Source organism: Microtus oregoni, unplaced genomic scaffold (assembly GCF_018167655.1).
Source record: "Microtus oregoni isolate MIOR12 unplaced genomic scaffold, Mior012 000015F_ref0000493, whole genome shotgun sequence".
In the NCBI taxonomy this organism is placed as follows: Eukaryota; Metazoa; Chordata; class Mammalia; order Rodentia; family Cricetidae; genus Microtus; species Microtus oregoni.
In genome coordinates this window covers 23,060,345-23,088,258 of record NW_024543074.1, presented here as the reverse complement: position 1 = coordinate 23,088,258, position 27,914 = coordinate 23,060,345, and the positions used below count along the sequence as shown (strand labels likewise).

General features: G+C 53.3%; 1 protein-coding gene across 2 annotated transcripts; it reads right to left on the bottom strand.

The window, feature by feature from the left end:
• Positions 1–202: 202 nt before the first annotated feature.
• On the bottom strand, positions 203–27,574 carry Doc2b (double C2 domain beta). 2 transcript variants are annotated; one of them, XM_041664384.1, is made up of 9 exons: positions 26,994–27,574; positions 18,259–18,338; positions 13,729–13,803; positions 12,045–12,154; positions 11,829–11,955; positions 8,398–8,555; positions 5,235–5,316; positions 4,271–4,367; positions 203–3,838 (listed from the first exon to the last, which is right to left on the bottom strand). In XM_041664384.1, exons 1-9 carry the CDS (start codon positions 27,364–27,366, stop codon positions 3,702–3,704), a joined length of 1,239 nt encoding a protein of 412 aa, XP_041520318.1. In that variant the 5' UTR covers positions 27,367–27,574; the 3' UTR covers positions 203–3,701. The 2 variants fall into 2 exon arrangements, with proteins under 2 accessions (XP_041520318.1, XP_041520319.1); XM_041664385.1 differs by lacking the exon at positions 13,729–13,803.
• Positions 27,575–27,914: the final 340 nt, after the last annotated feature.

The following is a 27,914-nucleotide window of genomic DNA, read 5'->3' as shown; positions in this document are numbered from 1 at the left end:
TCAGCTTGTGAATGCTGGGACTAAGGGCCGCACCACATCAAACAATATCTTACCTTTTTTTTTGTTGTTGTTGTTTTTTTTTTTTTTTTTAAATTTATTTATTATGTATACAATATTCTGTCTGTATCCCTGAAGGCCAGAAGAGGGCGCCAGACCTCTTTACAGATGGTTGTGAGCCACCATGTGGTTGCTGGGAATTGAACTCAGGACCTTTGGAAGAGCAGGCAATGCTCTTAACCACTGAGCCATCTCTCCAGCCCCCTGTTGTTTTGTTTTTTGAGACAGCGTTTCTCTGTGTAGCTCTAGCTGTCCCGAAACTCCTTCTATAGCCCACGCTGGCCCCTTCTTCCAGAACGCTGGGATTAAAGGCATAGGACACCACCTCCCTGCCACCACTGCCCAGCTTCATCTTGCCTTTTTGATTTGGGTTCCTGGAATCAACACTTAGGTCCTAAAGCTTGTGTGGCAAGTGCATCTGATCAGCCCCGTATATTCGAATTTCGGAGTCTCGGTTTCCTCATTCATAACTTGGGAGCCTGTTTCATAAGGAATCTCAGTGAGGAGTAAATGAGGGGCAGAAGGATCACCGTAAGTTGGATACTAGCCTGGTTTACAAGTGAGACCATTTCAAAAAACAAAGAGTACATGCAACATGTAAACCCCAGTTGCCTTTCGCTTGTGCCCTCCAGATCTTACAAGGAGTCCCCCGGGCTAGTGCGATCGCAGTACAACGTTCCCATTTACTTTGAATTATATATCGTTTTAAATATTAACAAATAAGACTTAAAAAGGACACCTTCGGGAAGGTCAGACGAAAGTACAAAAATTGTGTCGTGGCGCTGCAGTTTGAGGATGTACTCTGCAGCCGTCACGTGGTAGCAAAACCGTAAGCAGTGTACGAGTCCGCGTCGACGACAGCCGGAGTCCATGCATCGGGAGGTTCACTTGGCTGGAGGACAAAAGGGCCAGACATGCTTGGCCCAGGCTCGACTGGTAAGCCGGCCGCGGAGGTGCAGCTCCTCGTTCTCGCCACTAGAGGTCAGGAGGTCACCGCCTCAGGCTTGGAAGACGGGCCCGTTTGGGGATTGGCTAATGGTGGTGGTGGGCACCACCAGGATGAGAGGTGGATGCCGAGCTTCGGGAGACGCCCTGGTTACTGACCCGACTTTGGAATGACCTTTGTTTTTGGTATCAAATTTCCTCTCTGTAACGCTGATGGGCCAGAAGCAAGAAACCCGTTTGGGGTGAAAGGATGAGCTGATTCTGAACTTCTCAAAAGGCTTTCCTTTAACACAGATGGAATGACCCAGGGATTTGGAAGTACTCCAGGGCCACGGGAAACTTCCATCACTTTAGTGGGCTCCTGCTTGGGCACTCACACGTGAGCCAATTGGGTAGAAGCCCCATCTCCCACCCTGTCTGTCCCTGGGGTTCACAAGGACCTTCTCTGAAGCTCAAGCCCCCCTATGCCTGGGACAACAGAGGGATCCAGGTTCTTCCACCTGAGCCCTGTTCTCTTGCTGGGCCCCAGTCACCTCATGTCTAGTAAACACTTCTGCATCTTCAGGAGGCTGCCAGGCTCCTTTCAGAACAGGGCTTCCCAAAGGGCAAATACTGAATTACTCAGAGCTCAACAAGGTGCGTTGAACACCTTCCTGGGGCCCCCATAAGCTCCGGTTTTTAGCTGTGTGGGGAAACTGGCAGCCTTGACACTAAGTCCCTTGACCTCAGACTGGGGGCAGGGCAGCTGAGTTCCAGGGCTTGGCTCTGGCCTTCTGGCAAACTCTAAATGGCACAGGTGATTTCAATACCAGCTAGAGGGCGAGGAGGCGGGTAAAAACAAGACTCCTCTGCAACAGACTTCAAGTCTCAGCGATTCAGTAGGGAAAGGAGCCTTACCCTCAAACAGTTAAAGGGTTTGGAGTTGTCTTGTTTCAGCTCCTCCCAGTTTGGTGGCCCTAGAAGTTTTTCAACTTTTCTGAGATCATTTCACTTATAAAATGGGCTGACCAAGCCACCCGCCACACAAGATGGTGAAGATTCAATAAGGTGCCTGCCAATTCTGTAACATAGGCAAAAACCTTTTGAAGAAGGAAATCCAGTCTCTATAAGCAACAGGTGGGTGCGTAGGGAATAGAGACCTATTTTCCCTGCCAAGTGGGGAAGGCTGGTGAGTGCTTGGGATTGGAATTGTGACCCGGGACCCTGGATCCTTATTTTAGCTGAAGGAAGGTGCTGGGCTTAGGGCAGGACATCTTCCCTCTCAGGACCCCCAAGCCTTGCTACCCAGAGATGGGTTGAGCAAAATGGGGCTTTGGAATGATGGTAGAACTCCTTAGGTCTTCGTTCCTCCTCTCTTCCTGGAGCCCTAGTTGGCAGGAGACATTTGGGGGCTTCAAGATTGAGATGTGTCCCACCCTATCCCAGAAAGTAAGGTCAGAGCTCTCAGCTCCGGAGGGCAGAAGCCCCACCCCCACCCCTTCCCCCAAACAAAGTTCTGTCTTCCACTGCTATTCCTGAAGGCAACCCACTGTCTTGATAGATCCAGGATGCCTGCCATGGAGTGTTGAGGGACCCAACACCAGCCTGAGCCGTGGAGATGAGGAAGAGAGAGGTGGGTGTCTCTCTTCATGCTAGTAAAATTCCTTTCTCTTCTCCCTGAAGCCGAGGGAAAGAGACTTCTGCTGAGAACAGGAGCAGGGTGCATTGAGGCCCCTTGGGAGCAAGATCAAATGGGAGAGCTTGGGTTTGAACAGTCAGCCTCAGTTTCCCTATAGTGCTTGTACACATCAAGCCCAGATCCTGCCTAAAAACCTAATGCTGCCCCAGACCAACCCCAGATCCCCACCCATGACTCTGTCCCAGTCTCGACACCTACCCCAGGCCTCCTACTCCCTAAAAACCTAATGCTGCCCCAGACCAACCCCAGATCCCCACCCATGACTCTGTCCCAGCCCTGACACCTACCCCAGGCCTCCTGCTCTCCGTATTTGGCCTTCTCTTAGCTTCAAAGCCACAGCTGGCTTTTCCAGGCCGTGCTGAGTCCTGACTCCCCCAAGATGCCCAATCTGTCCTCACCCTCTGGCAGTCAGCGGTACCCACAGCCCCTGCAGACAACCGGCTGCTCCTGTATGCCTCACCTCTTTGTGGTAATGTGTTCACCCAGATCCCCTGCTAGACAAGGACTCCCTGCCCCGGGGGCTCGGACTCTTTCTGTCTGTCCATCGAAGCCTGGCGTGAGTAAGTTGGGAGCCCTAGTTGACTACATGGCCTGTCCTAGAGTCCTGGGCTCCATCTGCCCGTAGTCCTTCCCTCTGGGGTCTCCAGGCAGCCAGAGTACCCCCACTTCTGTGCTTGCAGCATGTGTTCTGCCCCTTACCTCCCCAACAGGTCCTCACCCTAGATAGCCCTTCTTCTGGGCGGAGCTGAGGGTGAAGACTTCTTCCAGCTCCAGCCCTCCTAGGTCCCAGGGGGTTGAAACAGGTCCAACGTTGTGTCTTCCTGTCCCTGGGAGGCGGGGGGGGGGGGGGGGGGGCTGGATTCTCTATGGCCTCCAAGCAGGGGCTGCAGTGGCTATGTCCGAGCAGACAACCTGGATCTTGCCCATTGTGAGGGCCACAGCCCTTGACGGCAGCTGAGAAGGCCCAGGGCAGGGCCTGTGTGGGCTGGGTGGCATGGGTGGGTGGCAGCAGATGGGGCAGTCAGTCGCTGAGCACAGCTCCCGGGAGCTCGTTGGTGAGCGTGTGCCAACGCTCAATCCTTTTGTCCTTGTTCTTCAGACAGTCAAACCAGTGCTTCAGGCGCTCACCCTTGGCGTTGATACCCAGAACCACTCCGCCTGTGGAAGAGGCCAGGGCCACCAGGGACTCAGCAAGCCAGTGTCTGGGCCTCCCTCCTGCCCACCTGACCGAGTGGGCATATTCTTCCTCTGCCAGGGACCAGAGCAGTGTGGGGCAGGGTGCCATGACACATATTAGGGACAGAAATGGGAAGGGCTGCAGTGGCCCACTGTGCACCAATGTCACACCCACCAGAAGCTTGTGGTCACCTGGGCTCTGAGTTCAGCGCCAAGTGCCGATCACTCCCAGGTCCCCCACAAGCGGCTGTGAGCCCTTCCCAGGCCTCCTTCCCTCTCTGGGCCTGTCTCTTGTCACATGAGAACAGTTTGGAAAGTGTCTGAGGTCCTACTCACTAGGGGTAAGTGGTTCTTGGACCCATATCTGCCCAGAACAGGCACACGGCTAAGCAGCATTTCCCTTGTATTCCTTACCGATAAAATCATTGGATTTTCCAATGTCATAATCCCAGACAGTGACCTCCAGGGTCTTCTTGGCCAGGTCTCCATGCTTGATCTCATAACAGAACTCCTGCTGGCCAGAAGAGGGTGTTAGAGCCAAGATCACATGGCTGAGGGGTCTGTGATGTGCTGAAGGATGGCACTGGGCAGTGTGGGATGCCCTCTGGCCAGTCTGCCCACTTCCGCCTGGTGGGAGACTAGCCAGGCCCGCCCTCCACTCACCTGCCCTTCTCTCCCAGAAGCTGCTCCCAGAGGCTGCTAGAATGCTTGGCTGCAATTAATCGTCCAATAGAGTTTTTGTCATCCTTCCCTTGTCCCCTAGGGCTGGCCTTGCTATCTGCTCTTTCTGTGAATCCCTGACTGAGAGTGAGGCCTGAGGCACTCTGCCTTTCTTCTCAGTGAAGACCCCGAGATCTGTGTGCCGCCCTCTGCTCTGAGGGCCTTCTCATCTACAAAGTTCAAGCTTGAGAACTGTGCAATTGATTTCCAAACAGAAACTGCAAAGAGTCCCACAGTATTTCGGTAAGTTTACGGCTGTCTGTTGACGGCATTCACAGCTGTCCTGCCGCACCTGCTGGGTGTCTTGAACCCTCACGTTCTACCTAAAGTGTCCTCCCATGTTCTCCACACCTCCCTTCCCATCCCTGTCATCTAGAAGGGAACCCAGGGGCTGCTCAACATTCTCTCTTTTCACCCCTACCTCTATCAACAAGACCTTTTAGAAGGTTCCTTCATTCCATGAGCTTCCCCATTGCTGAACAGTCTAGGGGAACCTTACCCACCATGGCTGAGGGCTCTTTCTGGGAGCTGCTCCCCATCCTCTCTTACCACTTTCCAGTTCCCACAGTGCCCCTTTGAAAACCAGGACCCTTCAGACCCTCACCCAGCCCAGGGGGGCCCCACAACCCCTCACCAGTCACCCCCAGCCTGGCCATACCTCATTGAACTCTGGGTTTAGTGTTTTCTTTTTCACCGCAGTCTTGTGCTTGGATTTCTTGTCTACATCTGGCTTCAGGTATCTGGAATGATAACTGGGGACAGTTAGAGGCCGGGCAGAGCCGTCGACTGCACATGGTGCTAGCACACTGCTACGGGACACAACCCTGGTGACCTTTGTCCTAACCCTGAAGTGCCAGTCTGCCCACCTTCGGCAACACTGAGGTGGCTGCATGGTCACCTGAGCACACCTTCTGAGCGTGCCCAGAAGAAGAGGATGTGTCTTTTCTCTGGAAATCTGATCTTCACAAAGTTCACACCTCCCACAGGAAAGCTAGTTTTGAAAAGCAGTTTTTCTCTTTTCAGGAATTGTTGTTAGGTTTTTTGTTGTTGTTGTTTTTGTTTTTTGTTTTTTTTTTTTTTGTTTTTTAGTGGGGGCAGGGAATGGGAAACATTGCAGTACTGAACCTGAGCTCTCATGCATATAAGGCAAGTGCTTTAAACTGTTCTTAGCTCCAGCTCCAAGAGCTATGAGCTTCCACAGTGCCCCCACACCAGATTTACTAAGAATTCACACACCATAAACTCCATTTTTCTCAAGGGTAAAATCCAGTTTTTCAGCACATCCCTCGAGCTGGGTAAGCCTCTCTCCTCTGTAGGAGCCTGGAGGAAGTTCCTTTTTCGGCAGTTCTCAGGGATGACCCTCCAGGGGCGGGAAAGCTTGTGCCCTGCCCTCCTTAGGCTTTTCCTTTTTCTTTTCAAGACAGGGTTTCCCTGTGAACCTGTTACTCTCATGGAACTCACTCTGTAGACCAGGCTAGCCTTGAACTCAGAGATCCACCTGCCTCAGCCTCCCAAGAGCTGGGATTAAAGGCGTGAGCCTGGTCCCTCTTTAGGCTTTAATCTACTTTAGGTCCAGAAAGTCCAGGTGGCTTGCCCAAGGTCGCAGTTGGCAAGAGTGGTGCTTGGAAGCCAGGCTCAGTCTCCTTTCTCCGAGACAGGGAGGCCATGCACAGACTGGGGATGCAGGAGGCCTCTGAACTCTCTTTTGCAAAATCTCTCACCCTGTCCACGCACAGACAATTGTGTGACAAATGCCTTGTTTCTGCTAAGTGTGCTCTGCTCAGTGGCTGGCACTGGGGACCTCAACACAGTAGAAGACTAGCTTCCTAGAGGTTTAACTGTTCAAAGTCATGCTCACAATAGTCAAGGTTCTTGCATACGTTTTGCCAAACTTTGCCCACGGAAAAACTGAGTGCCGTTGTTTAGAAATCCTTACTGGAAGCCCAGCAGGCTGCTGGGGGCTTTGTACTTGCTGCCTGAGCCCACCCATGTGAGTGTGGACACTAACCCCCTCCCGCCCAGTACGCACAGACTGGAAGGGAGAAAGGATTCCTACAAGTTGTCCTCTGACCGCCACGTGCACGAACATTTGCTGTCAGTCTCCTAGGACGGCTAGGATAACCCTGAACTCCCGATCCTCCTGCCTCCAGTTGCTAAGCACTAGTATTGCAGATGTGACAACCACATCCAGCTTCAAGTTGAGGTTCTGCTGCATACACAATACCGGCTTGTTAAAACAGATCTTAGAAAATGCATGCTAACAAAGGTTGGTGGGAAGGGAGGGGAATGAAGATATATATGGACACAGACACTTCTGGATTTGTTTTGTATCTGTCACATAGTTTGCTACACAGCCTGGCTTCCCTGGCACTCTGTGTGCAGCTCAGGCTGGTCTTAAACTCCCCACCCTCTGCCTCCACCTCCCAAGTGCTGAGGTTTCATGTATGCACAGCCTTGCCCAGTTTACAAATTACATGCTAACAGTCGCTTTACACACAATCATCCAAAGTTTAAACAACCTACATGTTCTTTAACTGGCAAAGTAACAATGAACCCATGCTTTATATACACGCGACTAACAATGAACCCATGCTTCACATACATGCTGAAAGCTACACAGCCATATCAAAGATGAAGTCTCCGGTGCATATACTGTGTGGGTGGGTGAACTTGGACAGAGCACCCGTGCAGGTGAAGCCCGCCTGAGGCAGCATCTATCTGGTGTTTGATGTGAAATGTGGGAAGGGGAACACTACTGGGAAAGCTAGTCTGAGGATGCCCAGGGCTAAGGAGCTCCTGGGAAAAGAGCAAAACAGCTGGCCTTCTGTACCCATCGGTCCTAGACCCTCAGATTCAACCGAGGGTTGGATTTGTTGGCACTTGCCTGGAATTCCAGTTCTTGGAAGGCTGAGGCAGGAAGATTAGAAGTTCATGGCCTGCCTAGTGCACATAGTGAGACCCTGCCTCCACCCCCACTCCTCACCCTCAAAGAAAAGAAAAGGGAAGAAACTTCACCATTACTCAGAGATAGGTAACAAGTATTGATGTGGTCCCAGGGACAGGGAGGAGCTCCGAGCTGTCAAAGTACCCTGCTTCCATCAGTTTGCCTGTGCAAGTCAGCACCGAGGGAGCCCAGGTTTGGGGTCACCCTTCATACAACCTGCAGTTGGAGTTCACCCAGCAGATTGGCACTGAACACAATTTAAAATGTTCACGCCATGTTGGGGTTCTGCATCTCATTTCTGTCTCCCGGGACATGTGGTGTGACAGGTGCAGGTGACGCATGCCGCTGACCCTCCAATCCTGCTCCACTCAGGAAGGCCAGCACCCCTAGTCTCCTGGCACTGGCACTGGCCCTGCGTCCTCCTCCAACTTGCTTGTGAGCCTGGATCCCTACTGACCTTGCCTCCCTAGGCTCAGGTCTGACTCTAGCTCCACACGTCCATGTGTGGTGGTTCACACCTTCAACTGCAGCGGCCAGGAGGTAGCAGCAGGATCTGGCTACACAGTAAACTCAAGGGTAGCCTGCTATACACGTGACCATGTCCCCCATCACCAAAAAGAGATGACCATTTTCTCTCCCAGTGGGAGACCCTTCTGCAGGCTTCAGTTTCCTTATCTATGAAATGGGATGATTGCACGTAGCTCCAGAGTCAACAACGACAACAACACACAAAAGAAAACACCCTGGTGAATAAAAGCCCCGTTGCTCTGAGGCAACCCTCTTAGGGCTTGTCATGCTGCTCCAGCTCTGGCCATGGAGGACTCTAGCTCTTCCTGGTGAGCAGGGGAGTCAGGCACAGGCCTGGGCGCACACTCACGTTTTCACGTAGGGGTCCGAGTAGCCGTTAGCGTCCATGGCAGCCAGGTGTGCACAGCGCACGATGCCCACCAGCAGGCCCTGCTTCTGGGAGCTGTACTTGAGTGAGATGAGGATGCGGCCTCGCTCCTCCAGGGACTTGTCCTCTGCCTTGTCCACCTACAGGAGAGGGTCGTCACTCCACTGTCTTTGTCTGCTTCTACCTTATTGGCTAAGCAGTGAGGCCACCCATAATCTCACCCACTAGTGTCTACTTGCTAGTGCTCAGCTAGGCTTGGACATACAGGGATCTATGGAACCTGGGGGCTGGGGGTGCAGTTCAGTGGTACCCACTTGCCTGGCACAAGTGAGGTCCTTGGCGCCATTTCTAGCTTGGAAAGGAAGGGAGGGAGAAAGGGAGGGAGGGAGGTAAGGAGGGAAGGAGGGACGGAAGGAGAGAAGGATGTGGGGAAAGGGAGGAAGGGAGACAGGCAGGCAACTTCTGTGTCCTTAAGTAAATTTTTTCTGGAACACAGTCTGGCCATTTCCATCTCTGCCGCAGATGTTTTTGCCTACAGCAGGAGAAGTGGGTGGCAGCGACAGAGAGGGCCTGGTCTTCAGGGCCTGATGCATTTGTCATCCGGGTAGGAAGCCTGCCCCAGCCTGCTCTACCTTCTTCACACCCAAGCCTTCTCTGTGGACTTCAGCTCTGAGCTGGTGCCCTCTTCCATGTCTTTGCTTAATCTCACCTACTCCCGGAAATGTTGCAGGGTACCCCGGCCCCCAGCCTGAATGACAGAGCTTTGCTACCTTCTGAGCCCCAGGCAGCTGGGAACCTGATAAGAGATCCACTTTAGGGTGAGATGTTACCTCTAGGCCTCCACATCTCCCCCTCCATGTCCTGACAGCTAGAGTCTGTCTTCATTTCCCATCCTCCCCCAAAGTCACCCAGACACGCACAGTTGGAAGCCCCGTTCCCTGAGTGCCCCTCCTCAGGGTCTGCCAGGCTCTTCTTCTATAGGCTCAGCCTTTGCCTGCAGCTGTGCTCTGCTTGGGGCTGACCTGAGTTCCCACGTGGCCAGGTCCAAACCTCACTGGAGATGAGAGAGTTCCGTGAGGTGAGGAAGGGAGGCCTGTGACCCACAGGCCTTTCTCCGAATTTCATGTCCAGAGCAGACATGGCTAATTGATCCCAGCATTCACTCAATTCAGACACAGCCTTGGCTTCCTTCTCAGCCCAATGCTCAGACAGTCATGACCAATGGTGCAGATTTGGGAGCCTGGGCTCTACATGGAGTACATACGAGCAGAGATGTTTTCAAGGGCAGATGACACTACCGTACTTTACACTGTTGTGTCTGACCGCCTCCTAACCAGGTATTTAGTTAGAATAAGTAGTATAAAATCTAAAACCACCAACTGTGTCCTTATGACCACAGTGGTTATCTCAAACGTCACTCCTGTGGTCACTGTGTATCTCCAAGATAGCCAATGAGCAACATAGCAAATTCAGGGGAGGCTTAGCAATGGCCAAAGTATGTCTCAGGAACACTAACAACACACAAGCATTCACACAAATGTACACACATTTACACACAGTATGCACATGTGTACATTCCCTACTTATTCATACATTCATGTACACAGAGTCTTGGGTTTTTTGTTTTTGTTTGTTTGTTTTTCAAGACAAGGTTTCTCCATGTAGCCCTGGCTGTCCTGAAACTCATTCAGTAGACCAGGTTGGCCTCGAACTCAGATCCACTTGCCTCTGCCTCTCAAGCGCTGGGATTAAAGGCGTGCGCCACCATGCTCCACCAGAGTCTCATTTATATCTGAGGTCAGAACTCATGGACAACAAAGCACCACAGGCGCTGGTCATGCCTTCCTGAGGTGTAGGCCATTTAGAAAATTTGGGTCACCCCTGGCAAGTGACTACCACCACATCAATGAAGGTTCTACCCACTGCATATCCATGCACCGAGTGGAAAGTGGTGTGAGAATACAATCTGAGAGCGCCTCGCACCAAGGTAGTGTCTCAGCCACAGGGTGGATTCCCAGGGCTGGGGTCCTGGGCTCTAGACCCTGCCAAGCCTGGCGTACAGGGGTTAAATGCTGGACTTCCTCCTCATTGCTGTTCCCTTGGCTCAGGAATGGGGGAGAAGTCATATCCTGAGCATTGGGCAGCGGAGGGCTTAGCTTGTCTCCCGGCCCTGCACACTGGGGCTCCCCAGGACTCTGAGAAGGAGAGGTGAGAAGAGAAGGTGAGCAGCAGAGTAGCTGGACAGAAACAGACACCAAGACCCTGGGAGGGCTCAGCTGCTGAAGGCAACTGGGCCAAACTGGTGCTGACATCACGGTGAACCATTACAATGTCTAGGAGAGAATTATGCGCTGTCACCTCTGGGCATTCATGGCTCTCCTGGCCTAACATGTCCCAACTGAACTGCCCCCAGTGAATGGTTCCTTCCTCCCTCTGTTACCCAGGCCCCAGACCTGGAGCTGCCCTGGCAGGCAGACCTTCGTCCCCATTCAGCCCCCATTCTATCTGGTTCTTGGCCCCAGCCCTCACCTCTCTCCTCTCTTTGCTTCTGGTCTTCTGAGTCCAGCAGGCAGGGAGTCTCTTAAGGTGTCACCATTCCCTGCCTCGTGTCACAGACTTGTACTCTTAGCTATTGAGAAAGCTGAGACAGGAGGATCAAGAGTTCACTGCCAACCTGGGCTACAGAGCAAGTTCAAGGCCGGCCTGGGGAACAGAGCAGGACTCCGTTTCCTATGAAAATTAGAGGCCGGGCGATGGTGGCGCATGCCTTTAATCCCAGCACTCGGGAGGCAGAGGCAGGTGGATCTCTGTTTGTTCGAGACCATCCTGGTCTACAGAGCTAGTTCCAGGACAGGCTCCAAAGCCACAGAGAAACCCTGTCTCGAAAAACCAAAAAAAAAAAAAAAAAAAAAGAAAAAAAGAAAATTAGAAGGGGGTGGGGAGATGGCTCAGTCAATCAAGTGCTGGCTGTGTAAGTTTGGATTCCTAGCATCCTTGGAAAGCTGGGCATAGTGGCACAAATCTGTAACCAATGGGTGGAGACAAGAGCATCCTAGCTCACTGGCTAGCCAGACCAGTTAGTGAGCACTGGGCTCAGGGAGGGACCCTGTCTCAAAAACTGAGGTGGAGAGCAATTGAGGAAGCACTCATGGTGATGGCAGGCCTACACATTCACACATGTATCCACTGCACACACACTCAATAGACTACACACTCACACACACACACACACACACACACACACACACACACACAACACTACACACACGAAAACTTTAAAATTCTTAAACATAAAAATTTAAAAGGGCTGAGGGTAGCTCAGTGGAAGAGTGCCTAGAATATATCATCAGCGCATAGCAGAAGCTCATAGTAAACTCCCGCTGGTTGGGGGGCCAGACCCTGGCTCCACTCACCGGCAGCTGCTTCTCCAGGCAGATGCTGAACGTCTTGGTGTGGTTGGGCTTCAGCTTCTTCAGGGGCACGCGAGTCTCGCCGATGAACTCATTGTGGCGGAATTTGTCCTCATCACACACGGAGATCCTGGGGGCGATTGGCTTCCACAGTCAGTGGGAATTCACAAGTGGTAGGGTGTCCCCGGATGGGGTGGAGGCACGGGGGCCCTCACCCACCTCAGGGTCTTTCGGATCATGTCCTCGTCCGTGATCCCGTAATAAGTGAGGGTCTCGTTCCATGTGGGGTTCAGAGTGTTCCTCAGAGTTTTTGTTCTGAGCTTGTTTGCCTAAAGAGAGAGAGAGAGGGTGATCTTATTGGTACTGAATGAGTGTGGCTGAAAAGCTGGTCAGCCTGCTCCCTCCCCATGGAGATGCTACCTGACCCAGTGGGGGAGACCTGAGGCAGAAGGTGAAACTAACACTGTTAATTAGTTAACATAAAAACAGCAGGCTTGCTGGACGGTGGTGGCACATGCCTTTAATACCAGCACTCGGGAGGCAGAGGCAGGTGGATCTCTGTGAGTTTGAGGCTAGCCTGGTCTACAAGAGCAAGTTCCAGGACAGGCTCCAAAAGCTACAGAGAAACCCTGTCTCAACCCTCCCCCACCAAAAAAAACCACAGCAGGCTTAGCAGGGCAGTGGTGGTGTATGCCTTTAATCCCAGCACTCGGGAGGCAAAGGGAGGCAGATCTCTGTGAGTTCGAGGCCAGCCTGGTCTACAGAGAGAGTTCCAGGACAGATTCAGAGCTACAAAGAAACCCTGTCTTGAAAAACAAACGAAACGAAACTACCCAGCAAGCTTACTGGAGACATGTGAATGGCCCCTGTGGTCACAGAGGTCTTTGACAGCAAAAGATAACCAAGAGAGACAGTATCACACAGTCGGGAGCTCAGCTGGCTTCAGACACAGGTCGGGGCCTCAGCTGGGGAAGTAGGTAGCCTCTAGTTAAAAAGGAAAGGGAATGGCTGTCCCCAGAATGGACCAGCCATGGCTGGCATCTTGTCTTCTGGTACAGTCAGTGCAACCTGTCTTGCTGACGACCAGGAACGGGGAGGCGAGGAGTGTGTTTAAATGGCCAAGCTGTGGAATTTGTTGAGGTAACCACAGAAGTAATGTGAGGAGCATCCTGACCCCAGACCCTGATGACAACAGCACGGTAGAGGTGATTGCTATGGGGTGGGCAGTTGCCATGCTTACTCATTCCCATTAGGAAGTTGAAGTGTTCAGTTTAATAGGAATTAGTTTAACCAAAGCTGCCCCCACCCCATTACAAAAGAGTTCCATATCAAGACTGGCCATGTTTCCAAAACTGGACCCCTTTCCTGGATCACCTTGTGTCCCCATCCTCCCCTGCTGTACTCTGACTGATGCTGCCTGGGATCCATACTTTCCTAGTGAAAGCCTTGTGTTTGCATCTGCTTGCTGGGCCACCCTGAAGGGAGGCAGGAACAGCGATTCTGTGGTCAAATACACCAAGCTAATGCTACCCACTCAGTCCCCTTATGAAGCCACAGAATGGCCCGTCAACACACTGAGGGCTCTGACAGGTCCTTCCACCAAGAAACCTCTGTAACAGTCTTTCCTTTTTAGGAAGGTGTTATGCATCCCTGACTGACCTGGATTCCACACATCTGTAGACTCACAGGGATCTGCCTGCCTCTGCCTCCTGAGCGCTGCAGTTAAAGGTGTGCGCCGTCACACCTGATCCCATAGAGTCTTTTGTCCCCCTATGTAATATGAACCGCAGGCTAAAATGGCTTCCTATGAAATGTAACCCGAATGTTCTCAGCAGATTGGTAATGGACTCATGAGGTCCTAGGGAGGCCAAGCCAATGCCATGTCTGGGGCAGAAACCCTCACCTTGCTGGCTCCAGGCAGCAGGTGTAGTTTGACGTAGGGATCAGCCAGTCCATTGTGGTCCATCGGCTTCAGGCCCTGAGCAGAAACCAGAGAGGATGAGAGCTAAGAGTAAGGACGCCAAGCGCCTGCTGATTGGGCCTCCTCCCTGGTATCTTCAGTTTCCCTGAAGATGGGAAGTTCTCAAGGACCAAACAGTGCTGGCGGGCATAAGCTTCCCTTCTCTCGGCCCCCTCCAGGTCCTTTCACTTCCTCCCTTCTGGACAACTGAACCCAGAGGACATACTTCACTGTAAACTTGGGGAGGCCGGTCTCTCTTCCCACTTCCCGGATGCCACCCCTTGTTGGGTCTTCCTTCTCTGACCCAAGTCTCCATGATTTGGCTACATACTCATCCTCAAGTTCCTTGTGGTACTTGGAAAGCACTTTGTTCCGAGTATGGGAGGCCAGCTGAGACTGCCATTTCCCTCTGCCTTTGCCAGTCGGTGTCCCTGAAGTCACAGGCTGCCTGCCATGGAGGGTCCTTCCACAAGGTGGCACCCCTTGCTAACTTTGATTTTAGTTGCCAGCCCAGGAATGTACAGCTCAGGGGAGGGGCCCACAAGGGCCTCAGCTAACCTGGGACTTGTGTACTCCTTTCAGAGGTGAAGGCCTGCAGGGGCTGGGGAAGCAGCAGAGGGGTACATGGCCTACATTCCACGTGGGTGAGAGAGGGATGGCTCTGCTCCTGCTACGTACCCCAGACCTTTCTCCCAGGCCTGGCTCTACAGGCTTGGGCAAGCTTCCACGCAGGGCGCCCACCCAACATTTCTCTTCTGCTGTGGCCCCAGGCCCAAGTTTGGGAGTTAGCGGACCAGGCATTGGCCGGCTCAGCTTTATCCCGGGTAAAGAGCTAACCATTCCCACAGGCTGGTGGAACAGAGCCTGGAGGGACACAGACGCAGGGCTGAGGGTGAGACTTCCCTCCCTGCCCCTCCCCCCCCCCCCCCCCCCCCCCCCGGGAGATTTCAGAGAAGTAGCAGGGGGAAGGGTGGGGATTTAAGCCAGGCCTCAGGGTACAGGGGCTTGACCTGGAGGCTGTGTGTGTGTGTGTGTGTGTGTGTGTGTGTGTGTGCCTTGGTGAGGGTGGCCATTCACATCCTGCTCGCTTTCCCCTGCTAGCTTCTTACCCCCAGGCAGTAAAGAGCAGGTGTCCTGGGGAGCTGATGGCCCAGCCTGAGTAGGGGACAGCTGAAGGCTCCTGTTTCATTTCTATAATTCCTGCACGCCAGTTCATCATGTTTACAATGTTTTACTATTTTTCTTTTTCCTTGTATACCTTTGAACTGGGAGGTTAACCAGAGATACTGTGAGTCCCACTTCTAAGGCCCTGGAGCACCCATGCAGGCTGGTTGGGGGAGGGGCAGCTGCCGCGCTAAGGTGACAATGGTGCCTGCTCTGCCTGTTGGGTCCCCTGCCTGTGATGTGGTCCCTGCTGTTACATCCACATCCTTCTACCTGGTAGGTACCTGGACACACACTGAGCTAGAGGCAAGGGCTGGTGGGCTCAGCTCAGTTCTTACACTGACTCCCCTAACTCAAGCAGCCTCGCTTGACCCTACAGCATGGCAAGGTCCCCTAGAGGAGTACGCACAGCCCCCAGGAGCTGACTGAATTCAGCAGAGGGGGCAGGAAGCTGAGTTCAGCAGGATGTGGAAAGGGGTTGTCTCTGGCAGGTCCCATCAGCTTATTGTGTTTCTAATGGATAAAAGCAGATGCCCCTGTCTTAGAGAGGGGCAGGGGAGGTGCTCTATGGGATGGTACTACTAGCAGCGAGGGGACAGGAAGGAATGGCAGATTCCCTTCAAACCAAGTTTCTGTTGTCCCTACACATCCAGAGGTTACTGTTCACCAGGCATTTGGGAGTGAAACCTTCTGGATAGTCAAAGCTGAGGCTCTCAGTGCTCAGCACGAAGAAGAGGGACAGACACCAGCTGGTGAGAAGGACAGAAACTGTATGACTTTGTGCCTACAAGATCCCTGGAGACAGTGGGGAGGGGCAGCTTGGGTCAGGCAAGGAGAGGTACGGAGTTTCAGTCTGGCAAGCTGAAAGGGCTCTGGGATGGACAGTCACGTAACACAGCCATTCGAGTGGGCTCAGCATTCCACTGCTAAGTTTCACATGTGTGATATTTTTATCACAATTAAGAAGCAATATTGTGTCAGGTGATGGTGGTCTACGCCTTTAATCTCAGCATTCGGGAGGCAGAGGCAGGTGGATCTCTGTGAGCTCCAGGACAGCCAAGGCTACACAGAGAAACTCTGTATAGGAAAAATCAGGGTGTGGTGAAGTAACATTGGTCTTTCAGCACTGTGGCTCTTAGGGGTTTTGTTGGGCACTGTTTGGAGGGGAGTGCCCAGGTCCACCTGTGGACAGATGCATTCTCACCTGGAGGGTGCGGGTGACTAAGAATCCTGGTTAGTTGTATATCAACCTGGTGCAAGCTAGAGTCATTGAGAAGAGAGCACCTTAACTGAGAAAAATGTGCCCACCAGATTGGTCCGTGGGCAAGTCTGTGGGGCATTTTCTTTTTTTTTTCTTTTCTTTTTTTTTTATATATTTATTTATTTATTTATTTATTTATTATGTATACAGTATTCCTTCTGTGTGTATGCCTGAAGGCCAGAAGAGGGCACCAGACCTCATTACAGATGGTTGTGAGCCACCATGTGGTTGCTGGGAATTGAACTCAGGACCTTTGGAAGAGCAGGCAATGCTCTTAACCGTTGAGCCATCTCTCCAGTGTGGGGCATTTTCTTGACTGATGATTGATGTGGCAGAGCCCCGCTCACTGTGGGTGCTGCTACCCCGGGCTGGTGGTCTGGGCATGTGTAAGAAGGCAGGCTGAGCAAGCCATGTGGAGCAAGCCAATTAGCAGCACTCCTCCATGGGCTCTGCACCAGCTCCTGCCTCCAGGTTCCTGCCCCAGCTTCTCTGGATGATAAACTACAAGCAGGACGATGAGATAAACCCTTCCCATCCCAGGCTGCTTCTGCTCAGGGTTTTATGACAGCAACAAACAACGAGCTAAGACACCAGGTGAGAGTGGAGCCTGAGAAGTCCATAGTCAATGGATTCTCCGAGAGGTTCTGAGTGGGAGCCCTGCTTCAGCTTACACTCTGAATCCCCTTTGGGATCCCAGTATTTCCCACGTCTGTCTCCTGTTTTGTAGACATTTACAGAGAAGAACAGGACCACCATGGTTCAGAGGCCTCTGGTCTCCTGCTTACACCAGTACCCATGTAAATCTGTGCGTACAGGCACAGAGACACATACAGACACACACACACACACACACACACACACACACACACACACACACACCTGCTGCAGGGAAGAAGACAGCAGGAACCCCGGGCTCTGAGATGGGGAGGAAAAGCTGGGAAAGCTGGGCTCCTCTAGAGTGGTCTGACTGCTGGCCCCCAAGCACAGACAAGCTCTAAGCCAGGAGTGGGGAGGAGGGGCTCTGCCTGGCCCTGCAGCCTGCCTCCCCATTTCCAGGCAAGGGTCATCAGGAGCTCTGCTCTGTTCCCTAGGCTATCACAGATTAAAGGTGCCAATGGAGTGGACAGAGACCAGGGAGGAGTGACTAGGCCATCAAGTACCCAACCTGGGCCCCAGGCCTAATGTAGACCATTCTCACACTGGCCTTCCACATGAGTGACCCAGGCTGGGTAGGGGTACGGCGCCGGTGTCCCTCTAGGCAGGCACAGAGCCAAGGGCAGCCCCTCAGTGGTAGCGAGGGTCGGAAAGAAGCTGCAGGTCGGGGATGCTGGGTGAGGTCTAGGCCTGTCAGCACTAGAAGCCACTCCATGGGTGTTGGGCTGACCCAGGCCGTCCCACAGCCCTGCTGGAGTCTCTACTGACCACATAGGTCCTTACCTTTCGGGAAAACATCAACTTGGGCACCTTCCTCCCAGAGGGAGCAGTGTAAGGGGGACAATGAGGTTGAGAACATGGGACAGATACAGGTTCAAGAGCAGATCTGCAGAGGAGCCCAGGGGAAAGGCCCTGGTCAGGCCACACTGGGTCTGCAGATGGCCCTGGCTCCTCCTCAGCAAGGCTCATGGGGCCTCTGATGCTAAGGCCCAATGGCTACCACCCTGCCTGGAGCCTAGCTGTCTTCAGTGGCACCTGCGGCTTTCATCATAGGAGCTGCTTAGGGGCTGGAACTTCGGAGCGGGGAGATCTAGAGATGGTGGCATCCAATCATCCTCCCCCCCACCCCCCCGCTGTAAGATAAGCCCTCCACCTTCCCCCTTCTTCAGGGATCATTCCCAGGCTCTAAAAGCTGCCTGGCCTTCTGCCTTTCCCACTGTCTCCTTCTGAAACTCCTTTCCCCAAATGCTTTACTGGGTTTACTGGGCAGGGCCAGTCTGGGAAATGGGCAGCTGCACTCCACACAGCAGGGACACCAGGAAGCCTGGACATAGAGGCTAGACAGGACCCTGCCCCCTTCCTGAGGCTCGAGCTGGGGTTGGTGCAGGGCTTACCTTGGCCTTGCTGATGGTGCAGTGCAATGCGTTGTTCTCCTGGTCATAGAGCAGACTGAAGTCCAGGGTACCCAGGGCGGCTGTGGGAGAAGGAGATGTGGGTCAGCACCAGGTGGCTGGGGGGAGCAACACCCTCCCTGTGGGGCTTCAAGAGCCGCATTATCGTTACTTAACGTGAGTTTATTTGTGCATATGTGTACACATACATGTGGCAGGATATGCATGTGGAGGCCAGAGGAAAACTTGCAAGGGTTCGTTTTCTTCTTCCACCATGTGGTGTATGGAGCTTTAATTCGGGTCACGGGAGTTGGTAGCTGAATTGTCTCGCTGGCCCAACAGTCACATTGCTATCAAGATTAAAAGATTTATTTGGTGGTGTCTGCTTTTAGTCCCAGAACTTGGGAGGCAAAAGAAGGTAGAGCCCTTTGAGTTTGAGATCTACAAAGTGAGCTCCAGGTTAGTCAGAGCAACTCTTTTTTCAAGACAGGTTTCACTGTGGTTTTAGAGTCTGTCCTGGAACTAGCTCTTGTAGACCAGGCTGGCCTCGAACTCACAGAGATCCGCCTGCCTCTGCCTCCCGAGTGCTGGGATTAAAGGCGTGTGCCATCATCACCTGGCATAGAGCTACTCTTTCAAAAACAAACATATAAATAAATGAATAAACAAATAAAGTTTATTTAGAAGAACCATAAGGCAAATATGTCCATCACAGTCCTTAGAATATATGAACATGGGAGGATGGAGAGACAGCTCAACAGTTAAGGGCACTGTCTGCTCTCCGAGGTCCCAGGTTCTGTTGCCAGGACCCACATAGTGGCTCACAACCATCTGTAACTCCAGTTCCAGGGGACCTGACTCTCCCTTCCAGTTCGGTGAGCACCAGGCATTACACTGCTACACAGAAATACATGTAGACATAATAACGATATAAATAAAATAAATAATAAGCAAATAAATAATTTAAAAAAGAATGTATGATCATGAATCTGTGGAGAAGCTGGTTTCCTGGCATGCTCACATGGGGCACAGGTGAGAACCCCTGGCATAAACCCCAACACGACCGTCTCTGCCCCAACGGACACCAGTTGTCTCCAGCATCTGTCTTCAGGATGCTGCACAAACTAAAAGGTAAAATAATTTTTTTGTGTCTAAATGGCTGGAATTAGTTAAAACAAGCAAAATACGGTTACAGCAAGGCTTAGTGGAACCACACAGGAACGGCAGTAGCGCCATTTTAAACTACACAGATGACTTCCGCATGGAGAGTAAGGAAGTGGATAGACCCACAGTGCTGAGGACCGCGGGCAGCTGACTTAGGGTGGAGGCACAGGTTCAAACTGACCATTGCTAGGCCAATCCACAGGTCTCAGAAATAAAGCAGAGATGCAGACAGGAATGTGGTTCAGGGGCAGATCACTGGCCTAGCCTGCACTGGGCCATCGGCTCCATCTACAGCACTGCAAAATAAAACAAACACTTCAAGTTCTACCAAAGACAGTAAGAGTCTGCATGTGGTAACAGCGGTTGGCCATTCACTAACTTTTGGGCTGGGAAATCTAGCTTAGTAACAAAGGCCCTGGGTTCAGTTCCCAGCAAGAAAAGTTATCAATAAAGAATGTTACTGTATCCAGCTCAATGGCTGTTGCTGTGACAACAGAGCAGCTACAATATGCCAACTTTGTTATCTATCTCTCCCAGTGAAACACTAAGCCCTCAGATGGACAATATCCTGTCGCTGTTAGATGAGGAGGTTCAGGGATTCTGGGCGGATCACCTAAATCCCACGCGTGGTAACCTGATCACAACCAGGTAGGTGGCTCAGAAAGGGGCTCTCACCTGTTTTGTGCAGTCTGTCCTGTTCCATGGTGATGCTATTTTGAACTAGACGGCTTGGGTGCCCTTGCCTCAGCTTCTCCCACACAAGTAATGACACACAGTGGTATGAGAAAGCAGAGGATAGGCTCCAAGGGGCTGCAGGACCTGACCAGCCTGAGTGGCTGACTGTTGATTGAGCCCCAGGTGACACTGTAGCTCCCTGGTCTCCTGGTCCTGAGAGATCCTAAGTGGGCAGTGACGAGCCAGCTGGGTCCTCATGCTGCTGCCCCCAAGTCTCTCAAGAGCATCAATAAGTTCCAAGGGCCAGGCAGAGGATGCAGCAATAATTGGGTTCAGCTGCCACCTTAGGAACAGCCACTTGCTACAGCTGGGGCCTGCCATGTCCTGAGGGTTCCCAGCAAGAGAGCCAGCAGGGTCTGAGTGAGGGAAACCTTTGAAGTCCCCAGACTACACATGCTTAGATATTTCCCAATCCCTGATTTGTTCCCAATTGCTGGACAGGTCACAACATTGTCTGGTGAGCCAAGAGAGCTTCAAAAGGGACTCTGGGCCCAGTGTAAATTGGGCCATCAGGGGAGGCTTCTTGGAGGAATTGATGCCTCACCCGAGAGAGGAGAAAACAAAAGATAGCAGTTGGCCAGTGGTATGAATGACTTGGAGGGGACATCATAACCACAGGCATCTGGCAGGTGGGGGTTGATGGCTGAAGTGAGGCCAAGATGAAGGAAGGGGTTGGCTGGGACTCTGTCCTCATCAGGATACTGCACTGGATCCTAAGTAAACACACATCAGGACAGTGTCCGCCTTTAGTCACAAGGGCAGGCCACATCATGACAGCCTTTGTGTCTGGAGGGAGGTGGGTCCATCCAGGGCTCTTCTCTTCGCTCTGAGAGACATGTGGAACTGTGTCAGGTGCCCTGCATCCCAACGAGGTGATGCTCTTGTCTCTTTCTAGTGCAGTTGTGAGTGTGGAGGATGACATCTGCTGGTATACTCTGCAGGTTCAAGTCGCAGCTTGGCATGTCCTTGCTGAGTGACTTCAGACAGTTGCCTCATCTGCAGCCTGGAGAGAACTGTAACCTCCTCCTGGCATGTGGGGCTTGTCAGGTGGTTACAGGAGCAGCAGACACTTTTAGAGCTCTGAGCTTGCCCCTCTAAGGACTTTCTGGAAGGGACTGCCCTAAACTGGATCACCTTCTCCCTGCCTTTGGGAACATGGTATAGAAGCCATCACTTAAGCTTTTCTGCATAAGCAGAGTCATTGCTATGACTAACAATGATTCTGCTATGGGTCACAGTCACAGTGAGACAGAAGGATGTGAAGTAATTACTCCACCGGGGGTCCTAGGTGGTACCTCACTTTCCTGCCTCCTCCCTTTGCTCCTGCTTCTGATAGCACAAACAGTTCCTTTCTCTTGTAAACCAGGTAATAATAGTTAGAACTATGTTCAGACTAAGAGTCCCTAGATCTGGAATGAGCTGCAAGTATCTTCTCCTAGTGGAAAATGCATGCATTAGTGAAATGCATGCCCTTTGCTGCCACATCCTCATCCTCAGGGGAGCAAGTGAGGATGCTGTGGGTGAGAATGCTACAGAGGATACCATAACTGAGGATGCTGAAGGTAAGGATGCTGTGGAAAAGATGTTGTGAGTGAAGGTACTGTGGGTGAAGATGTTGAGGGTGAGGAAGCTGCTGGTGAGTATCTTGAGGGTGTAGATGCTGCAGGAGAGGATACTGTGGATGAAGATGCTATGGATGAGGATGCTGAGGGTGAGGATACCGTAAATGAAGATGTTGCAGGAGAAGATGCTGAGGGTGAGGATGCTGCAGATGAGGATGCTGTGGATGAAGATGCTATAGGAGAAGATGCTGAGGGTGAGGATGCTGTAAGTGAGGATGCTGAAGATAAGGATCCTGTGGATGAAGATGCTATAGGAGAAGATGCTGTAGGGGAGGGGGAGATGCTGAGGGTAAGGATACTGCAGATGAGTATCCTGAGGGTAAGGGTGTGGCAAGGCCACCCCACTGGGTTTCTGCAACATCATTCTGCAGGGCTGATGGCTTCATATGACAGTCAGTTTGCATGATGTTCAGTTTAGGATACCTGTTCCCTGATGACTTCACCCTGAGGACACTGCCTCAGGCACCTTGGGATCAGCAAGCAGCAGGTCAGTGTTTATGGTGGAGCCACTCAAACGGCTTTGCTGTCCGGTCCCTTCCCAGCAGGAAGGATTTGGTGTGATACCACATGTTACAAGCACATCCTCTGGGGTGTTTGCCTGTGTCCCAACCCCAGAGGACAAGTCCAGGAACGTGCCTCTTGGGACACTAACATCTGATACCACCACCAGAGAAGAACAGTGTGCCTGGTGTGTGGCCAACAAAGGACTGATGAATGTCTGGTGCCACTGAAGTCCTAGAAGAAATTCTACCTTGTCATCAGAACATCGGTCGCCATTTTGAGAGACTGCATGTGTGGAGGAGCTGTCTTAGGGAACACATGACCCCAAGTTCACCCTTTCCATTTATAGAAACGAGGTTCAGAGAGGGGAGGTGGCCAAGTGAGAGTGGCCCCACAAAGCTGGGGATTCTGTCTTAAAAAGCCTAGTGGCTTCCTAAAAGTTTTCCTTCACCATCCTGAAGATGCAGATGAAGGGAAGGGGCTAGGGGCGTGGCTCAGCAGTAGAGCCCTGACCTCACATGCACAGGCCCTGGGTTCTTGCCTCAGCAATGGGGCAGGGGAGGCAAGGATAGGATAGGGACTCACTGCTAATCTGAAGGGCCTGGGCAGAGTGGCAGTGGTGGTGGTGGAGGGAATGGCAGGGCTCAAAGGACAAGAGAGAGTGTCTTTCTGTGAGCCCCAGGATCCTGAGGGCCCTGCCCTCAGCGCCACTCAGATCACGTGCTTTGATGAAAGTTTACATCTTTGGAAAAATAATGAAGGTTGGTCACTAATGGGCCTCTGAGAGTTGTCACCGGCTTGCTGATAATTATAGCACTTTAATGGGGCTAATTCAGAGAGAATCAAGCTCAGGCCCCTGTTGCTTCCTCTAAGGCTGAGTGTTCCTCAGCAGGGCCTATTCAGACAGGCAGCTAGCTGGCCATGACCTTGGTCTGTACTTGAACTCACTTGACCCATTCACCCCTGGGAATCAGAAATCAGTCCTTTTTGTTTTGTATTTGGAAGAAAAATGTCAGCCTCTAAAACAGTTTCTCTGGAGCTGAGGGGATGGCTCAGTGGGCAAGGGTACTTGCTTTGCAAGCCTGATGACCCAAGTGCAATCCCTGGGATACACAGAAAAGTGGAAGACCCAACTCCACAAAGTTGTCCTCCGACCTCTGCATGTGTGTGCTATAGCACAGTGCACCCCTTCACATCACACATACACAATTATAAATACAATAAAAATGCTTTTTTAAATTGGCATGAAATCACAGAAAATTACCAAGCCTGATTCGAAAGCACTTCATAGGCGAGGGAACTGAGGTAGCGCACTTGGTAGGCACTGTGGGGGAGGCCGCAGAGGAAATCAGCGATACACCCTTCACAGAGTCTAGACTAGAGACAGATTCAGACCGTAGGCTCCTCTGACCTTCCCTTCAAGCCGTTCAAACTTTTATCACATCCAGGACAAGATTTGACTGCCTTGATTCCCCATTTAAGCCTTTCACTTTGACCTCATCCTTCTTCCCTTTGTATTTCTGACACCTTGGTTCCTCTGCTGCCCCCAAAACCTCCTTCCACTCTGCTGGCCTTCTTCAGAGCAGAGGCCTCCGTGGATGTTTGCCTCCCTATCCCTTGCTGAGTTTCTGTGAGCATCCTAAGACCAGAGACTGTGTGCAATCCAGTCCGTGCTCGGCTCTCTGTGACCCCTGTACTGCGCCTGAAATACGGTTGGCGCTGCACTGTTGAATGTGAAATATGGCAGAGGTCTGGCCAGAGCATGACCGAGGCTCACACAAGTTCCGGGTGAAGGAAGAGGCCATATAAACCAGTGACTGGAATCTGCCCATGCCCAGGAGAACCTTTCAGGCAAACCCAACATCGGTTCTCTACTTCACCCTTGCTCCAGACCTCTGTGGGCACCTGTCCTGACCTAGCTGAGTGAGTCATTTGGGAACACAGACACGTGATGCAATTCTAGCCAATGAGACAAAAGGACAGGTCTCCTGGGAACTTCTAGGAGAGATTTTTCTGGATCCTAGACATGAGAGTAGAAAACTTTTTTTTTTTCTTTTGGTTTTAAATCAAATCTAGAACCTTGTGATATGTGATGCCTGGACCCACAGCAGCCACCTTGGGTCACGAGGGTCCTGCTCAGTTGATGGAGAGTGACAGCATCACTGTAACCATGTTTCACAGCTGATGTTCCTCACCCATATACCCTTGGGAATAGGAAATCTGCCCCGATTTTCAGCCCAAGAGGGAAAGAGCTGGCTGAGCAGGACTGACAGAAGCCTCATCACCAGGGATGCTGGAAGGCTGCTCCAGTGTACCATGGTGTCTGCAGCGGGACCTTTGCTCCCCTGCTGGGTCGACCTCCTCTGAATTGATTTCATGGTGCTTGCAACCCAAAGCCTCTTAGTCAACGCAGCTTTGGGGTCCAGGTTCCTCTGTAGATGGGGAGCAGATAGCTTGGAACATGCGGAGCAGAAGCCTAGGGTGATGCTGCATCTTCTTCACTGGCCTAAGCTCAGCAGGGAATGAAGGGTGTGTGTGTGTGTGTGTGTGTGAGTTGTGTGTGTGCATGTGTGTGTGTGTTGTGTGTGTTTATATTCTTGTGACCATGCTTGCACACTTTGAGGTGACCAGCCAAGGAAGGGTTTAAAGAGGAGAACAGGGCCAAGCAAAGAGGCTGTTTTTATCCTCTGCTTGGACAACAGAGCAACCGCCCTCATTTCTTTTCGTCTGAACAGATAATCCAATAATTAGAGCAGCAAATAGCATAACCCTGGCTAAAGCTATAATGAACCATCTGGCTTGAATCACTTAGGCTTATTCTGAGGGATCTGGTTGTCAGAGCTCGGAGGGTGCACAGCTTGGGTACCAGGTACAGGGTGGTCTTGCTCTGTGCTTCCTCACCCACGAGAGCCACAGTCCTCATGTTCTCAGCCCGATGAGATGCAAGCCTCCTGGCTCAGCCTCGTATCCACTTCCTCAGCAATGCAACCTCCAGGCCTCTTCTCCACACTTCGTTAATGTGTCACAGTGATCTGGGTGTGGCCAGCCCCCAGGTTCAGCTGAGAGAGCTGTATCTAGGACCCTGCTCATGTGAGCCTGTCCCCAGCTAGGACACCTGTGGCTGAGCCCAGAGCCTCAGCATGGTTCCCTCTGTGCCACCCCCAGCCACTGAAACAGTATCGAGCAAACACTGTGCAGCCAACTAACAGGAGATGGGGCTTCTGGTTTGTTTTAGTCTTTGTGGTGGGGTTTCAGGTGAGTCAAAAGGACTAGGTTTCTCCCTTCTAGGCCATATGTCATCCTCTGGGCCTCTAAGGCACCTGGAGTGTGGCCTGCAGCTCAGGCACAAGCTGTATTCACCTGCTCACTCCCCGGGCTGCAGGCCGAAGGCTGGAAATGGGAACCACTTCCTAGCCTCTCTTCCCAGGATGGCTCTGGGTCCCCCAGGAGGGTGACTGCGGTCCTAGTTAGAGCCTCCCCAGAGGCCTGTCAGCCTGGATCCTTGCACAGAGTGCCAGGAACTGGGCAAGGGAGTAAATCCAGGGCACAGCTCTGTAGACTTTAATAAATTCTGCCCACCCAGTTTTCCGCAGTCTGCAGGACAGCAGAGGGTGAGGCCTGCTCCTCAGTCTCTGTGCTTGGGGGTAGGGCCTTGGTGAGAGGGTCCAGGCCTAGAATACACGGTGTTCTCAGGCGGGGCTTGATCCACCTCTGTTGTTGATGGGCTCCCTGAAGCGAAATGCGGAGTCTGTTGCCAGAGCAGCGCAGTGAACTCCCATCTTCAGTTCAGAGGCACAAGTTATGCCGGGGAAAAGCCAGGCCCTTCCCTAGAGGCCCTGGGAAACACCCAGGTCAGGCACAAACCACCACTGTCGCACCAAGGAGGAGCTGCTTTTGCCACGGGGAAGCTGGTGTGAGACTCCCATACCCCACAGTCCCATGGCGACCGTGACTAGGTTTTGAGGCTGGTTCTTCAGGTCTAAGTGAACCAGCTTGGAGTCACAGTTGGGCAGGGGCTCTTCCATGAAGCGACCCCCATTTTCACCCCCAAGTAAATCCACTGGACTCCAACTACAACCTATTTCCTCCTTGGCTTCCCGGATGGTCCCCGGTGGGCCGGCCAGGCACCCCCAAGGACCACACAAGACGCCAGAAGTGCTCCTGGCCTGGCTTGGGAGACCCTGGTGTCCCCTGGGGCTGAGTCCCAGATCCAGGCTGGGGACCCTCCTGCCTCAGGAAGCCGGCGTAACAGGTGGGCGGAGGTCCGCGGCCAAGGCCAGCGTTGCGGTGGGGTCCGCGGACGCGGGAGGAGGAACCGCCAAGGTTTTTCCAAAGGACAAGCGGCTCGCGGTCCTGCTCCTCGGCCCGCGCACCAGCAAAGCCGCGGCGCTGCGGGCCGCTGGGCCCGCCCTAGCCGCCACAGGGTCCCCAGCCGGGAGCTACCGCGCGGCCCGCAGCAACTGGTGTCTTCCCGGGGCGCAGCTCCGCCCTTCCCGGGAACAAAAGCCGCCGCCCGCGCTGAAGCTCCCAGAGCGCGGGCCGGGAAGGGGTGCGGGGCGCGCTCAAGGGAACGGAGGCCCGGAAACGGGGCGCCCCCAGAGGACGCCCCCAAACTTCCCTGCTCTCGCGTGCGGGTGTGCAGGGCGGCAGCGGCGCATGCCCTATGGGGACCCGGGCGCGGGGAGGGGGCCAGCAGCGGGCGACCGGGAAACTTACTGCAGTCGTCCGACTCATAGCCGTCGGCGTCCGGCTCATCTTCGGGGGGCTTGGCAGGCGGCCTCGCGGGGCTAGGGCTGGGGCCGGGGCTCGGGCTGGAACCGTAGGCTCCAAAGAGCTGGTCCACATCCTCGTCGTCGTCGCGGCCGCCGTCGGAGGGACTGCGGGGGCCGGCGCTGGCTGCGGACGGGCGCGCGGGGGCGTCCGGGGGCGCGGTGGCGCGGGGCGCGGCGGTGGGTGGCAGGCCCCGCGGGAAGCGGGGGAAGTAGTCGGAGATCTGTTTGATGGGCCGAATGGGCCCCGGGCACACGTCGATGGCCATATGCTCCTGGATGCTGATGGTCGCCTTCTCCCCGCGCCGCCGGAGGGTCATGCAGGCAGCGCCGCGGCGCGCGGCCCGGCCCGGCCCGGTATGACCCCGGCCCGGGGGCAACTCAGCGGGTCCCGCGGGGCTCGGCGAAGGCCGCGGGCATCGCCGGCGTGGTCCCCGGACGGCCCTGACGCGGTTGCTGCCTGCTTGGCGGCGGCTGGTGCGAGTGAGTGTGGGGCCGGCAGCAGGGGGCGGGCCCAGCCCGCGTCACCCGGCAGCAACCAAGCGGTGAGTGTGCGGGCTGCGCGCGCGGGCGGGCGGGCCGGCGGGCGCGGAGAGAGCGAGGGAGCGAGCGAGCCAGGAGAGCAACCACTCACTCGCGCTCACACGGCGCGCACACACACACGCGGGAGACGCGCAAGGCCACTCGGAGCCTTCCCTCACTTACACTCGCAGGCCGGGACCCGCGTGCCACTCATTCTCCCATGAGGGGCTGCAGCCACTCTTGCGGGACATGCGCAGGTGTGTGGGGCACTACAAACACACACGAACGTGCGTAGAGATAATCAGTGGAAACGGTCACCCATTGGGGCTACAGGCTACAGGCACAT

Bases quoted from the DNA above. Each gene is read 5' to 3' on its own strand.
- Doc2b (XM_041664384.1), bottom strand. From the start codon at position 27,366: ATGACCCTCCGGCGGCGCGGGGAGAAGGCGACCATCAGCATCCAGGAG. The intron at 11,956-12,044 runs GTGGGTGAGGGC...AATCGCCCCCAG, and splicing joins ATGATCCGAAAGACCCTGAG to GATCTCCGTGTGTGATGAGG. The intron at 3,839-4,270 runs GTAAGGAATACA...CCTCTTCCACAG, and splicing joins AAAATCCAATGATTTTATCG to GCGGAGTGGTTCTGGGTATC.